The 15,063-nt window shown below is 39.9% G+C and overlaps 1 protein-coding gene across 2 annotated transcripts in view; it reads right to left on the reverse strand.

Moving 5' to 3' along the window:
• WNT7B (Wnt family member 7B) overlaps positions 1-15,063 on the reverse strand; it is a 95,362-nt gene that overhangs the window by 33,643 nt on the left and 46,656 nt on the right. For both annotated transcript variants that reach the window (XM_086752849.1, XM_086752766.1), the window contains exon 2: positions 7,544-7,770. In XM_086752849.1, coding sequence (XP_086608975.1) covers positions 7,544-7,770 — 227 coding nt within the window. The remainder of the gene's footprint in view (positions 1-7,543; positions 7,771-15,063) is intronic.

Raw genomic sequence — 15,063 nt, forward strand, 5'->3', positions numbered from 1 at the left:
CATTCATATTTATCTTTTCATCTATGATTTGCAATGTGTTTTGAAAACATTAATTAAGCCTCACCAGATCATTATGAAGCTCTGGCATCTAAGGAAATTTTTTAAAGCTCAGAGGAATTATCATCCACAAATTTTCAAATTGATTAAATATGCTAGAAATCTTCCGTCCTCTCAAAATAGGATGTTTCTTTAAAACAACTGCACTTCCTTAGAATAGAAAGACATTTTTATTTTTCTAAAAACCTCCAAGTGACAGAAACCTACTAAAATGAAGAAGAGTCTGAACTTACAACTCTCAAAATAGGCTGTCTCCTCAGTTAAAATAATATAAATTCTTAGCACAGTAGTCGTTTCATAACTTTTTTACCAATCCTTCCTAACCTCAGCTGCTGCCAGCTGGGAGGTTTATTTTCTTATTCTGGTTTGGGTTACTGTCTTGCTTTGCTACTTGTGATAGTAAAAAGCTTATCCACCCTTCTACAGCCAGAAAGTATGAGCTGTTTGAATCAATTCTTTAATTTCCTCCAAAGCTGATAATGCAAACTAAAATAGCCCTCTCACTTACTTTACCTTGCAACAACTAGATATCACAGCTTTTTTTTTTTTTTTTGCCACTGTTTAGCTTTCCAACAAAATGAATTGCACTGGAAGAGCTGTCCGTGTAAGGCACCTTGCATGCCTTCCAGTACTTACCTTACTGTCTGGAGGGTAACTAATGTAAGTGCATGAGATTTTAGGTGGAATAGCCCAGGTCTGTGCCAGCATGGCCTTTCTACCTTTGTGGGATAGTCACCGACATAACTGAAATCTTTCTGCAATAATATGTATCTAATAAGCTAGAACAAATATACTGGATATCCTTAAGGTTAAGGGTGTTTTTGTCTCTACTTCCAGCAACAACATGTCAGTTGTGAAAAGAAATGCACTGTTTGAGTAGTTTTAAGAGAAGGTTTTGCCATGAGTGTTTGTAGTTTTATTAATCTTTCATGCAAAATTAGCACACTGAGGACATCCTCAGATTTTGAGGATTTTTTCCCTCTTTACCAGCTGCCTCTTCCTCCCTGCCTGTTAGTTATCCAGCTGCTATGGTTCATCATTCGCTAGACATGGCTTCGTTTGTTGGTTTTTTTTAATTCAGCTTATTAATGAGAAAACTCTCTCTCTAAATAAGCAAGAGCTACACATCTTGTTATACGCCACTGTACTTCTATTAAAAACCATCCTTGCATAAGCCACAGCTTGTTAAATTTGCCATGTTATTTATAGTTTAACTAAATCACACTTGCAAATGCAATGGCTCCAGATGATGTTTTGTGAAATGGACATCGGCAGTTACTCCAAGGTAGCCATCTAAGTAAAAAAGACCCAATTTGTATTGGTCCTATGCAGTCTTCTGGAAGTCGTAGACAGTCTTAGTACAGATTTCAACTGATTGAATGCATCCTGTGCACCTCTCTCCTGGCATCCTAGGCAGTCTCTTGCACTAGAAGTTGAAAGCTGATGCCAATACCCTGAAAAGCCACCTCTCACACCAAAATGTCTTTACCTAGCACCAGCACAGACATCCAGTTCAAATTACTGAAAATAAGTTTCTTTCTGATCAGTTGTTTGAATGCTTAAAGGACAATGTTGTCTGAGACCATGCCATACGAAAACAACAAAAACCCAAGAATTTTTCCACAGTAGGTCCAAAAGCCACTGTGCAATTGAGGTTCACAATAACTGACAAATGCCTAAACCAATCATAGCACCTACTGCTATGACAAAGATAATTACTGACTTTCCGTTGGTGAAGTGCGTACCCTGCTCTGTCTCATATTTAAAATAATCTAATTCCAACTCATTTTCCCCCTCCAAATTGTTTCCAGCTGTACGATTCCTTTCTTTCCCCCATATTGTTTTTATTGGATATAATGCAAGTCCGTAAAGATAGATTTTCCCATAATAAACACACAGATGTTAGAATAATAAACATACAGTCAACCTGATATATGAATATTGCTAAGCATTAATAAATACATAATTAACAACATAAATTGAGTAAAAAATTGGAAAATGCAAACATAAAGTAACAGAGAAAGAAATGGTAGGAGGCAAGAAAGGCAAAAAGTGAGATAGAAATATACTTACTTTAGGCAGACTATCTGGATTCATTTATAGTTCCCTTTATTGATTTGCTGGTAGCATTAAAGCACAAGTACAGTTGTAAAGCATTCCTAAGGATGCCGCCTGTCTTCATGTATTGGAAGTTTTCTGCTCGTACTGAAAGTCAAGCTTTCCAAGTGGGCCAACTCATACCATACTAGACACTACTGTCCTAGATTAATGTATCTGCTTGGATGCGAATTTCCATTTTTGGAGAATAATGAGCCTCTCTACTCCTCCCATTTTTGGTAGGAAGTTTTTATGAACATTTGCCATCTCAGTTAAACCACCATCGTAGCCCAGAATAAAAATGACTGTATTCATATGTGAGTCTGAATCCAAATTTAATTAAGCCTATATATGGTCTGAACCAAGAATAATGTACTGACTGACATCCCCTCAGCATGTACGATAAGATGCCAACCATTTCTCCATGACGCCATCACTTACATATCTTTCATGCCCAATTCCCATGTTCTTTCAGGCCTCCAGCTAAAACACTGGGATCCAATGTGGACTTAGTCACCTGTGTCCAGTACAGATATAGAAAGAATCACTTTTTTAATGAGTATCTTTCCTTCAGAAGATGTTCCTCTCCCTTTCTTAGTCTTCTGTTTGAAATTAAGCTTTCTTCTTAGCGGTTTATGTGTGCATGTGTACGAGTGCCTGCTTGTTTATAACCATGACATTCAACTTTATTTTCTGATTGTGTTTCTCGAAATAACTTGTAAAGTCTTCTTCATCTATGAATTAACAAAATCCATGCAGAGATTTTGTTACTCTTTAAAACTGTAGTTTTCTCTCCCATCCCTCCCCCTTTCTGCCTGGAGAGTGGATCAAAAGTTGGGCAAATGTGTAGCAACAGGAAACTTCTTAAGATGTTCTTCTCCTAAACCTCCCACAGCAAGCAGGGCTTTAACCTCACTTCAGATGCATCCTTTGAACATGCCAGAAAACTATGGATCAACACAAAAGGTCAGAGATTTTTTTTAAAAAAACCTTCAGAACTTCCTTTTTTTTTTGGCCTATTCATTGATTCCTCTCTGTCAGGTGTCCAGTTCAATGATTTGCCAAATTATGGAATCCATGACACAACCAACTGCATACTACTAAATCATTATAATTTTCCACATCATGAGACTGGCAAAGAAGACATCTACAAATTACATTTGATATCTTGACAGTTATATTTTTCAAAACACCTCTTTTTTTTTTGCCCTGGATTTAGCACTGGTAAAAGCAGTCTGTTTACAAGCACTTCAGTTTGGAGAATTCCAGTGGAAATGGTCGGTGCACAAATAATTAGCCAGAATAATCCACTGTCAAAGAACAACAGTAGGTTTCACTCCTCTTCTTGATTCTGACTCTATGCTTCAGAGGCTGCACTGCTTACTTTTTTTGCATGGAAATATTTGCTTCCAACTCTCATTAATGATCTGTAACTTTTACAGGTACCTACATGACAGATTGCTACAACGATTATTTGGGGGAAAAGAGACCAGTCCCTAGTGCTGGAGCTCTTTTGCATCAATAACCTGATAGGACCAGAGGCTTTACTCTTCCAAATCAGAGTCCTTGCCTTCAAAAAGTTAGAAGAACAATTATCTTTCTACAATGGTTATCAATAATAACAACTGATATATCATTAACCAATTAATTTTGAATCCATTTGTTTAAAAGGGAATCTTTAAAGAGGTAATATGCTACAGAGGCTTACAGCAAAAGGAATGAGTGGAGAGTGCATAAGATTACTTTATGTGACAAGCTGGCAGGAAAACTAGAGATGAGTGCAGGAAGGTGACAAATACATGTACAGGGCTGATATGAGTAAAGTGAATGTAGTAGTAACTTTTCTCTGGAAATGACATGACTATGGAAAAGTTCCCAGCTATAAATACACCAAAAAAATCTGTACACAATGCTTGGCTAATTCACCCCATGCCACATCCTTTGTTCATGCTACTAATTCGGATCTCTCCGTCACTTTTTATCTCTGGCTGCTATAAATCTTTCACACCAACATGAATGCCCCATGCCTAACATAATTTCTACAGTTGTTATTCTGTCCTATGAACTATTTCAATTGTTTTTAATACAGACTCCCATGTATTATAAAGGTGGTACAGCCCTCAGACACTGAGGTAGCTCTTCGAAAAAAGAGCTCAGCATCGTTCCAGCTTAACTGACTTACTGGACATTCCCCTTGCACAGTAAGATCCCTAGAAGTCACGAGGGTGGACATTTGCTCCTGTGTCATGCCTTCTAGCTTCTGCATGCTTGCCCCAGGAAGACATGCATAGTTGGAGCACAATGACACCCAAGAGTTGTTGGCAACAGATGCACAGTTGTGGGAGAAACCTCGTGTTAGGTGACTCTGGGGCTTTACTTTGAATTTGGGAGGGAGGATGAATAACCCTAAGTCTGCACTTGCCAGTGCTGGTCCGTGGTAGAGCCTTGGCCTAGTGGCTAAGGAGTCTGTCATCTCTTTCCCATACAGATAGAGAGCACTTAATATCACGCTATCATAGCTTACTCGCCCTCTCCTCCCTATGACCTGAATGATTTGCCTTGATTGTTCATTTCCCTAAGTGGTTCTGTGAAAAAGCTAGATGAGCTTTCCTTTGGGGTGAAGTACTTAATTACATAAGATTTTTTTAGTCTTAATCCTCTCTTCAGTCTGTTCAGACAGAATCAAATGTCTGGTTTAGTGTTTCTGTATGTGTCAAGACACGGATGTGTTTTGCTACACATGTGAATATTTATGCTCACAAGTATTTCGTATCTTTAAAGTATTTTTTTTTAGCTTTGTAATTTTCTTTTATTTTTTCCCCCTCACTAGTGTAATAACACCTACCTAAACCCCATCCTTTCCTAAATACTGACCACACTGTCTCTGGGTGCTACTCCACTAATAAAACAAATAAAGACATGTGGATTATGGGATCCTTTATAGACCTGCATGGAACTCATCTGGCTCAGCTGGCAGGGGTCATGTAAACCTTCTCCATCCGTTACAGTTTGTGTGGTTTCACACCCAACAAATGTCAAAGCAGAACTCAGCTGCAACTGCCAAGTTTCTTCTGTGTTTGGGTTAAGCCATAAAATAACCCACCAAATTCCATATCAGTCATTTCAGAGTCGAAAGAAACCACCCAGGTTCGGTGAAGAGGTCAAAAATCTGGTGAACATTTTGGCAAATATGACCTGAACTGTTGCTCAAGAAAATCCTGTTTTTTTCAAACATTATGTAGTCTGGCCAACCTGATAGCTGGTCCATCCCAATGCCAAACAATTTTTCTCCCCTGTATCTCTTATTTTGTGTAGAAACATTCAGAATGAAAGCACAAGCACAACTTGTAGTCCTCTTTTGGCATTTGGACTGCGCTTACTTGCAAGGTTTCTGAGGATGAAAAGAGTCTCTCAGTGGTGAAGAAGATTAATATGCATGAGTAGTAGGACAGACCTGATGAGGTGTCACAAGGTTCCTAGCTTGAAGAGGAAAGCAAAAATGGAAAGCCTTTTCATCAGGAAGCTTAGTGATGACACTGACTCTCGTACAACACTCCAGCATGTGCCTTTTCAAGGACATAAGTGATCTCACAGAAGTTAAGACGACTTACTTGTCTAAGAGCATGCCTGCAAGCTTTGGCAGATCAAAACATCATTTTGGACATCAACTTAAGACAAACAAGAGTAAGAACAATGAAGGAGGACCAGATCTGTGCTTCTAATAGTCAAGACAAGTGACTAGATGTTTTTCTGGTTTACTTAAAGTTGAAGGTAAAAGTCAACCGTTAGGGTATTTCCTGTGTATAGTGTCCTGAGGATGTTTAATACCTTCCACTTACACTCTTTTTAAGAAACAAAAGTTAGGCAAGAAGTATTATCTAAACAGAATTAGAAATATCTTAGGATAAATATGGGAGGTGACATTGATGAGCAAATTCCTTACCACCAGCTTTTCAGTATCAAAGCCAAATTCTACCAAAATTTTTTCTGAAGTTCAAAAAGTTCAGATTTTTCTTTTGCCATTAATTTGGTTTACTGGGTCTTTTTAACATTAGATTTAGCCCTCTCCACTTCTGTGGTTTGGTGCAGAGTAATGCTCACAGAATATGACAGACTGTCTACGGGTGTAAGTCAGTTTCTCTGATGCCAATGGATTTATTCAATTACAACACTTTACAGCTGGGCCACTGTGCCCTTAAAAAGCCCAGACCTCAGCCAGAATCTCAGACTTGCATGTTCTTTGAAAAAATATTCAGTTCTGTCATTGAGTTACGCATATCTCAGCTTTTGGAGTCCATGTCACAAAAGTGTTGGAAAAAAAATCCCAAAGCCTTGATCTCCAGTAACAACCAAAGCACTGTGTAAGTAGTTTCCTCTTTGCACAGATGGGATGAAATGTTATGCCTTTTTTCACAGTTTTGATGAGATCTTATGTCTGACCACATTCAGTTGTGTTGGAGACACAAGAATCTCTCAAACCACTGAATTCGAGAAAAAGGTATCACCCACAGAAGAATTGGACACAAGAAGAAGAGGCTACAACCCCACGGAGAAGTTGAATGGCCCTTGTGAGAGCTACACACCACAGCATGTTATCCCAACACTGAGCAGCAGAGAGTATGGAGGATGGTAAATAGGCAGCCCTTGGAGGAGAGAGGGAAGGTCAAGAATAGGCTAAGGATACTCAGCTGGGTGATGAGGAAAATAATGATCTCAGCACTGGAAAAAATTTGCATAATCTCCCCTATGAAGTAATATCAGACATAGGGTAAATGGAACGTGATCAATTTAACTTCTGCCAGCTAACAGTTTGTCAGGCCAAGGTCCTGTATTATTTTCTTTGAATAGGTTTCCTGCCTCAAATCACTTGCTGTATTTTCTTTATAATATGATAGCAACACTAAAATGGATATGTATCGCTGCCATATATTGGAAGGCCAGCATCGTATGCACTGCACTTCCATCCATTAACTAAGACTCTCCCATTACTTAAGTCTTTGGGAAGTTTGCGGAGGTTTTTTTGGAGCTGATTTTAGTTCCCTTTTGATTGGTCATAACATGCACCATGGTTATCATGGCAACTTCTAACAGGATGACAATTGGAAATATTTTTTCACAGAGTGTAATGGCTTCGTCCTCGGATGCCTGCACAGGCATCTCAGTTGTTGCTGGGTATGAAGTTGCACAGATATGAATGATTTCATCTAGAGATCTCCTGTCTCTTGTCAGTTACTTCTCAACAAGTGCAAACATGCAGATCACAGGTCTGGGAGCATCACTGCTCAATTCTAACCAGAGGGATATAAATCTTTGCAGGACCACATTGAGAAAGCTAAAAGAAAAACAGCCCCAGCATATCACTTCAGCACCGTATTAGAGACACCCTTACCTACTCGAAGCTCTTGTCCAAAGACTGTTTTCTCTCCCAGCGCGGAGCAGTTCCACCTCCCGTACCGAAACTGGTACTGGCACTCATTGATTCCCATTTGTGCCCCTTCCCCAATCACAATGATGGCATCAGGGCGGCTCTGGCAGATCGCTCGCTGCCGAGGGGCCAGGCCTGGGATTTTGTTGCAGATGATATTAGCTCCTAAAGCCACCACGGATGACAAAGCTCTGAAGAAGAAAAAGCAGAAAGAAACATTATAACCAAATTGAGGCAATTAATTGCTTTTGCCATGTGCTGCCATGTGGCAGGGAAGGTGCTGGGCAAAAGGGGAAGGGCTGGAAGCTGGCTTCCTATAATTACGCAGACTTATCCCAACCCCTCTCTCTGGCAAATGAGGTTGGAAATCTTGCAGTAATTCCTGATCCGATTTGTGCCAGACACTACAAACAAATCAAAGTTTGGCACTTTTGTTTCCAGTCCTACACACAACCATCAGGTGATGAGATGTAGAAAGCAAGATATATTTAAAAGTAAAAAAAAGTGATAATTAATTGTCCATGAACCTTTGGAGTTCTTGTTTGTTTTGAACGGCCTATGTAGATTCAGGCTTAGCATTTTAGTTACTGCAGCCAGTTCATCACCCCTCATTTGAAACCGTTGAGCACAATTTAGAGAATGACTTCACACTACCAACCCTCTTGTCCAGTATTACACTCAGGGTATTGAGTGATTAATGAAAGTTCATCAGCATAACTGTACTTTTAGACCTGGCAAATATCATGATCCTTAATATATGCCATCCAAACTAGTTCTCATTCTTCCAGTGTATTTTCAGAATTCATTATAAAGTTTGTATATAACTTGCACCTGTCATATGTTTTTGCTTTAGTACATTTATTTTTCATTTTTCAACTCACTTTTCAACATCTTTACAGGTTCATTTTTCACCATCTTTATAGGCTACATTTTAAGTGGTAATATTTTGAAAAATAAGACATAGGTACACGTTCAGTGATGCCTCAAGTCGCTTCTACTGAGTACCAGCCAGGCCCATGTCGGGACGCTTCAGCTGGCTCTGGACAAGTCAGCAGGAGCAAAGAGAGCAGCACAGCTGTGTTAGCAAAACAAGCCTTGCTCAGAATGGTGTGATGGACCCTGAGACAGCTATGCAATGAAAGCCTGGAAAAGCCCCTACCATGCTGCCCAGCTGGCTGTCCTGCTCCTCAGCTGGCAAATTGGGGTGCCAAGAGCATCACTGCTTCTTGACACCTGCAAGGAAGTATCTCCACAAACCCTCTCTCCTCTTTAACTTGTCCCAGCCTGGTATGCAAGCATATGGGTAATTTGATTTTCCCATCAAATGCAGTTGTTCATTGCCTCTGTAATGTAAAGATGCTTGCCCAGATCATGCTGCACCTTGGGTTTAACTGGAGTTTCACAATAACAACATGTATAAATAGGTTAGTAACAAGATGCAGACTAACTTCCCTATTACCTTCCTCTCCGTCTTGAACACTGACTTAAGCCTTTCTTCTAAGTGTTAAAAATTCCTTGCTGGAAATGCTCCTTTTGGAAAATGTTGAGTAGAAAAATTTGAATAATTTTCTAGGAATTTATCAACTTCATCGCAAAATTACATAAATGTTGCATTTCAACAAAAACAGAGTATTCATTTTGCCATTCAAATAAACTGCGGTAAAGTCAGAACAAAAAGGATGAAATGGAGAGCTCTTCCCCGGCCAAAATGAAATACCGCTTTTACTGTGGAATGGAAATTCCATGATGATTCACTCTGCCTTTAATAGGTATTTGCGCATCTTTTCCAAAGTTAACAATCCATGAGAAATTCGCCAATTGTATTTTTTTATTTCTGGCTTGGGGGAGTTTTGTAGATATAGAGACAAGGTATTGCAAACACAGGGCATGCATGCCGTGTGGTACTACCTATTAAACAAAAATAAGAACAAAAGATAGTTCTGGCTCTGACCACTCACAGTGTCTGGAGCAGCAGTGCTCAGACCTGCAGCTTTAATTCGTGTTCCTCTGGGTAGTGAGCAACAAAGTTGGAGCATCCAGCGAGTCCCCAAGATTCATGCAAGTGTTGAGCTAAGGTTTTGCTTCTGGCCCACCTCTACTTCAACAAATTAACAAAATATTTAAATTAAGATGTCTTTAAATTAGGACTTTCCAAGAGATACGATGATCTTCAAAAAAAATATTATGGGTTTTATGTAGAGATAGTAAGATTCTTTGACCTTTACAATGGCACTTTATATATTAACTTATGGCTCCAAAAGTTAATGAAAATCACAGAGGAAAGTATCAATATTTCATTTTTTAAAAATCGGGCAAGGAAAGTAAAAGTCTTGCTTTCTTTTATAGCTCATGGAGCTTTTATCTCTCTGACTTCAGTGACTTTCCACATCAAGTAGGATGTACATTGTGAAAAAGTTGCAGTAAAATGCAAAGAAAAGTATTTTTTCATTTATAGCTGATGTGTTATAGTCAGAAACACATACGCTTTGATGACTCTGAAATCCCAGAACTCTTTCCCAAATCATGTTAGGATCCAAATCTGACAAGTGAAAGGTATCTTGTACAGAGTAAATAACCTGAAGATGCTAGAGGGACAGAGGACTCTGCCATTATAGCTTAGTCCATAGTTCTCCTCAAGGAGAGGGAGGCTGAAGGGAACTCAGATCAGCCAGGACGCACAGGCAGTGGGTCATTCTTCAGAGCACAGCAACAGCCAAGGCTCCCTGGAAGCAACACCTCCTCGGCTCAGCATATGCAGCAGTTTTCCAGGTGCATCTCAGGCTGTGCCCCATCCTTACCCCACCCCCTCCACCTGGCTTTGCCTCATTCTCTGGAACAGAGCAGGTGCCCAAGTATGCTCCAAGATCTTCCTCTCTGGTAATCCATTTCCCTTGCAGCAGGAGCTGCTTCAGACACTGATCCTTCTAAGAAAACCTTATCCTGAAGGAATCTCGGGTTGGGTCCTAAGAAACAGACATGCACAAGCATTCAAAATGTAAGGTGATGCTCAACACATGTGCACAAGACATGCAGTTCTGTTCCCCTGGATGCCCAATGGTCATTGACTTACTGAGGCCACGCAACCAACTTACTGATAAAAATTATATATAAAAATATTTGTATATTATATGATTTTTTAAATAAAATTTTAAAATACTGATCAAAGCTATGAGATAATTTTCATAATTTTTAAAATGTGTTGAGCCCCCACAGTTTCCATTAACTATTATCTCAAGTTGAGCAGCAAAACCTTATGACTTTAAAAACAAAGGAAAGCAAGAAAGAGTTGGCTATAGTATCTACCCCATGTATAATTTTCAGTTTAGTTGCTTCCTCCATAGACTTTGCTACTGTCTCATAATTAGGTTAAAGAGTGTATTCTTTGGTCTCCCGTTGTTTTTGCAGCAGGCCTTGGTCAAAGTATTTTAATACAGTAGGTCAGTTTATTCATCCAGAAAATAAGCAAGATCATATCTGCCCCAGATCTGCCTAATTATTATGTGTTTGTAAAATGCTTTAAGACATTGCTCATTACAAGAATTAAACTGCAATTATTGGCAGTGGAGGGGGTCTTAGTTTTTTTATTATTACTTCCAGGGACTTCCCCCTCCCTGGCCTGACCTTACCAGCATGTTGCCTCATACTTGTTTAGCCTACTTTTAAATTGTTACTCTAATTTCAGTGCCAAAAGAAATGCTGAATCATGAAACTGAGGTTTCGGAAAACTTTATTTGTATTAAAGAAATGCACCCAACAGCATTTCAAGCTTCCACTCGCTATTTTTTGTGGCATCCCTCAGTTTGTGTGTCTGTCACACATTCAGGAGGGTTGTGCCATACTCCTGCCCCTTGGCAGGTTGAAGGCTACTTTTCTTTGTTTTTACTAGATGGAGAATATTTCACTTCATAACTGTTAAAAGGCAGATCCCCACACCACATTTTGGCATCTTCTTCCATCTAAGCTTTCTCTGCGGTGCAAACTTCCTTGATTCTTATCACAAGGAAATCCTGAGTGCAGCGTTTTGTTAAGATTTCTGGTGCAGTTTACAGTAATTGTAACCATCCCACGTCACGACAGCCTGCGCACGCTTCGAAGTTTTATGTTGGGTCATCCACATGAGTTATCCAATTAAACATCATCCACATGGGTTATCCAAACAAACAGTGCTAGTGGAATAACGTCACATTTCCTACGCAATTAGTAGTAGTGGCTGGCATATAGAGTCTTCAGCTTTCTTCATCACCTGGTCATTAATCCAAGGGAAACATCAGGACCAAAACTGATCAGTTATAAATAGAGCTACATCGAAATTTAAAAAAAAAAAAAACCACTGATCTGGGCTTGGATAGGACCTTGCAGTTCAAACTTTCAGCAAACTAAATCTGGGTAGTGATGTTTTGGAAGGCCTAGTTTCTGCATCAGAATCCTGAAACATCAAGTTGTTCATTCTCTGAAAAAATAACTACGATTGTAGTCACAACAAGTCCAAGTTAATGGCGGTGGGAGACAAGTTTTAGCCTATTTTCTGAAATAACACTTGTTTAATTATGCAAAGAGAGATGGCTACTGTTACAAAAAACGAAAATTCTCCCTCAAAATTTATCTCCTATTATAGTTGTGTCTTCTCTCCAGGACCTAAACAAGTACAGCTTTCCTTTTCACAAAGTTATGCGGAAAAATTGAAAGATCACAATCATGACAATTATTATCTATTCCAAGCAATTCATGTAAGTAAAGGTCTTTGAAAATACTTTAGAAATTAAACACTGAAGCCTAAAATCATGTGAGTTTTAAGAACATAAAATTTCATGCAGTATTGCTTGTCAGAAGAGAAATGTACTCATCATTGAGAATTTGCATTCTTGAGTCTCTATTTTATATTTGCAAACATACACCTTTGCTTAACTTGAGCATATTAGTCATTTCATTGATTTCAAATGTTATTGTGTTCTTGCAACTTCAGATGAATTTCACATATAGGAAGGTCATCACCTAAACTGTAGTTTATAGAGGGTCTTTGAGTCTTTGCAGAAGTGAAAAATATATAAAGTAAATCCTTATAATGGACAGCAGTACAATCACATGCCCTACATAAGGAAAATTCTAATTTTTACTGTTGTTAGAGGAATCTGAATTTTGAAAAATTTATAAAATAGAACTGTCTACATATAGATAAACAGCAATAACTAACCAGTTTTCAGAGTTGTCCCCAAGCTCCTCTACAGGCACAGATGTGTACTGAGATTTCTTCAAGGAGCTTAAAATCCAGTTCTGACAAATATATAACAAAATTTTATGCAAAATAGAGAGATTAAACCAGCAACATATTTCATACAAATGAAGCACTTAACCAAGTTGATTTTAATTTACTGATTAAAAAAAAACTTTCCCTAAAAATTATTCTCTAGCAGTCCTTGTTCCCTGGGCAAATAACATTTTATTGCAGGCCAGGGGTTGCTTCAGGAGCTACACCTTCTCCAACACCCTTGCTCATTTGTATTCCTGGCTGCACAGCAGCACAGCGCACGTTTCCCCTCGAGCCGCCGAGTCAGCCTTACTGCAAGCCCTTTGAATGGGCACCGATAGGGTCACCGTAGTTTCACCCTTAACTTTGTTATTCAATATTCACCTGAAGCTACCGTTGGGCAGGGGGTTCATTTTCAGCAAGCAATAGAGGGATTAAGCTGCACGAAACCCATTAACAGCAGAGGAGCTGCACAGCTTAAACCTTGGCACACTGTACCGAAAACTTACCCCACGATCTCTGATAAAAATCCCCATAATAGATTCTTTGTTAGAAGGAACCACTGAGATATTTTGTGGTGACACTGCAACTCATCTGAAACACTACACCACTACCGAATGGTTTACTTAATTAAGAATTCCTAAGTAAATATTTTGAGCGTGCATCAGCTGCAGAAATTGGCAGGAGCGTCCCAGGCTCTGAATGCCATCTGCATACATTTAGGCTTTCAATTTTGTGTTCCACTGCTGGCTTTGAGAAATCATTGTTCAGCGTATCTGTTATTGAAATGGAAATCAAATAGGGCTGCGCGGTACTGTCCTGCGGTGCATCCGTCTCTACTGGAGCTCCACATCAAGCCTTTGGACCTAGGGGCCATGGACAGCAACGTGTTCGCTACCATTAAATGAAAGGCAGAGGTTTATCTGAGGAGGTCACCCAAAAAAATGAGCCCACTAGATTATACAGTGTGATTGTTGGCATAGTCAAGAATTAAAGTGATGGGGTAGGGAAACTTGAGGGATGACTCACACAAGGGCAGAGCATGCTTCAGGATAAACGCCTGCTTTAGAGAGGAGTGGGAACAAGGTACCCATCCCTGTATGTGGTAGTGATGGGGGAAGCATCAGCAAAGCCTTGAATTCACGCCCTGCCCTGCTTGCCAGCTAGGAGGCACAGGCTGGCTGCTATGAAGGCGGTCGCAAATGATTAGGCTTCAGGAGGAAGGAAGGGAGACATTGCCCAGCAGAGAGTTGTCCCTAGGTCATAGCATCAGTGTGGCGGTGGCCTGCATGCTGCCCTGGGGACCCATGCTCACAGGCTGCACCACAGCAGCAAGCACTGGCTCTGACAAGGGGTGCCCTCAGGGCCCGCACATTTTCAACTTCTTGGAGATGACACTTTTATGCAAACCCTGCTGATGTGGCATTTACCCCACAAGTTTCTAGTGTTTACAAAGGTAAAGCTTAGACTGGCTACCAGAAGCAGCAGTGCAGGTGTGAAAATTGTGAGACAAAATGACGATGGTAAAAGCCCCATTACTCATCAGAGCCCCTTCGTCTACAAGAAGGGTTTGTACCTTCCACTGTGTCTTCTTTAGTTGCTGTGCAAAATCATAGGATTACCCGTTCTCCTGAGCCCAAAATGGACAATAGCTGGGGAGTGGTACTCGCTTTGGATTCCTCCTGCAAGAAGCTGCAACTGAAGGCACAGGAGCCTCGTCTAAATAGCATTATGGCAGGGTAGGAGGGCTGGGAGTGTCTGGAGACAAAATTTGACTCTCTGACTCACCAGCTGTCACAGATCCCATCAGTGCTTGGTACCAGCCTTTTGCTAATTCTTATTGGTCATGGCAGAGCAAGAGACAACAAAAGCATCTAAGATTCAGGGCTATTTCTGGCATGATATCTCCTCAGAATTATCCCCAAAATGACAATACAATCTGATTGGAAGTTGACTCATAGCTTATTTGGTGCATGGCTGGTCCGCTGTAATAATTTTTATTCATCAGCCAGTGAGGCAACACTTGATATATAACAGGATATCTTGAAGAGCTGTTAAATCTCTAGTTTACCTGTACTTAATTTTTTTACATCAAGGGAAGACCCACAGAAAACAGAAATGTCTCTCATGTCTCATATATCCTATTGCATAGATCACACTGGCAAATCGGACATTTACATTTACATTGGACATTGACTGTCCATCAGCAGGCATTCTGAATTTGCATGGCAAACTACTA

This window comes from Chlamydotis macqueenii, chromosome 1 (genome assembly GCF_036417535.1).
Source record: "Chlamydotis macqueenii isolate bChlMac1 chromosome 1, bChlMac1.mat, whole genome shotgun sequence".
Lineage (NCBI taxonomy): Eukaryota > Metazoa > Chordata > Aves > Otidiformes > Otididae > Chlamydotis > Chlamydotis macqueenii.